The sequence below is a fragment of the Pterocles gutturalis genome, unplaced genomic scaffold, assembly GCF_000699245.1.
Source record: "Pterocles gutturalis isolate BGI_N339 unplaced genomic scaffold, ASM69924v1 scaffold40288, whole genome shotgun sequence".
NCBI lineage: Eukaryota > Metazoa > Chordata > Aves > Pterocliformes > Pteroclidae > Pterocles > Pterocles gutturalis.
This window is the reverse complement of record NW_010121866.1, coordinates 650-890: the sequence shown is the minus strand read 5'-3', so window position 1 is coordinate 890 and position 241 is coordinate 650. Positions and strand designations below refer to the sequence as shown.

General features: G+C 64.3%; 1 protein-coding gene across 1 annotated transcript in view; it reads left to right on the top strand.

Moving 5' to 3' along the window:
• Nucleotides 1–6: 6 nt before the first annotated feature.
• Nucleotides 7–241, top strand: part of ATG101 (autophagy related 101) — a gene marked incomplete at its 3' end in the record, with an annotated part of 841 nt that continues 606 nt past the window's right edge. The window contains exon 1 of the mRNA XM_010077367.1: nucleotides 7–227. Coding sequence (XP_010075669.1) covers nucleotides 36–227 — 192 coding nt within the window. The remainder of the gene's footprint in view (nucleotides 228–241) is intronic.

Sequence of the window (241 nt, the reverse complement as noted above, 5' to 3'; positions counted from 1 at the left end):
AGGTGTCGGTGGAGGGTCGGCAGGTGGAGGAGGCCATGCTGGCGGTGCTCCACACCATCCTGCTGCACCGCAGCACCGGCAAGTTCCACTACAAGAAGGAGGGAACCTACTCCATCGGCACCGTGGGCACCCAGGACGTGGACTGCGACTTCATCGACTTCGCCTACGTCCGCGTCTCCTCTGAGGAGCTGGACCGGGCGCTCCGCAAGGCTGTCGGGGCCTTCAAGGTAAGGATTCCCAG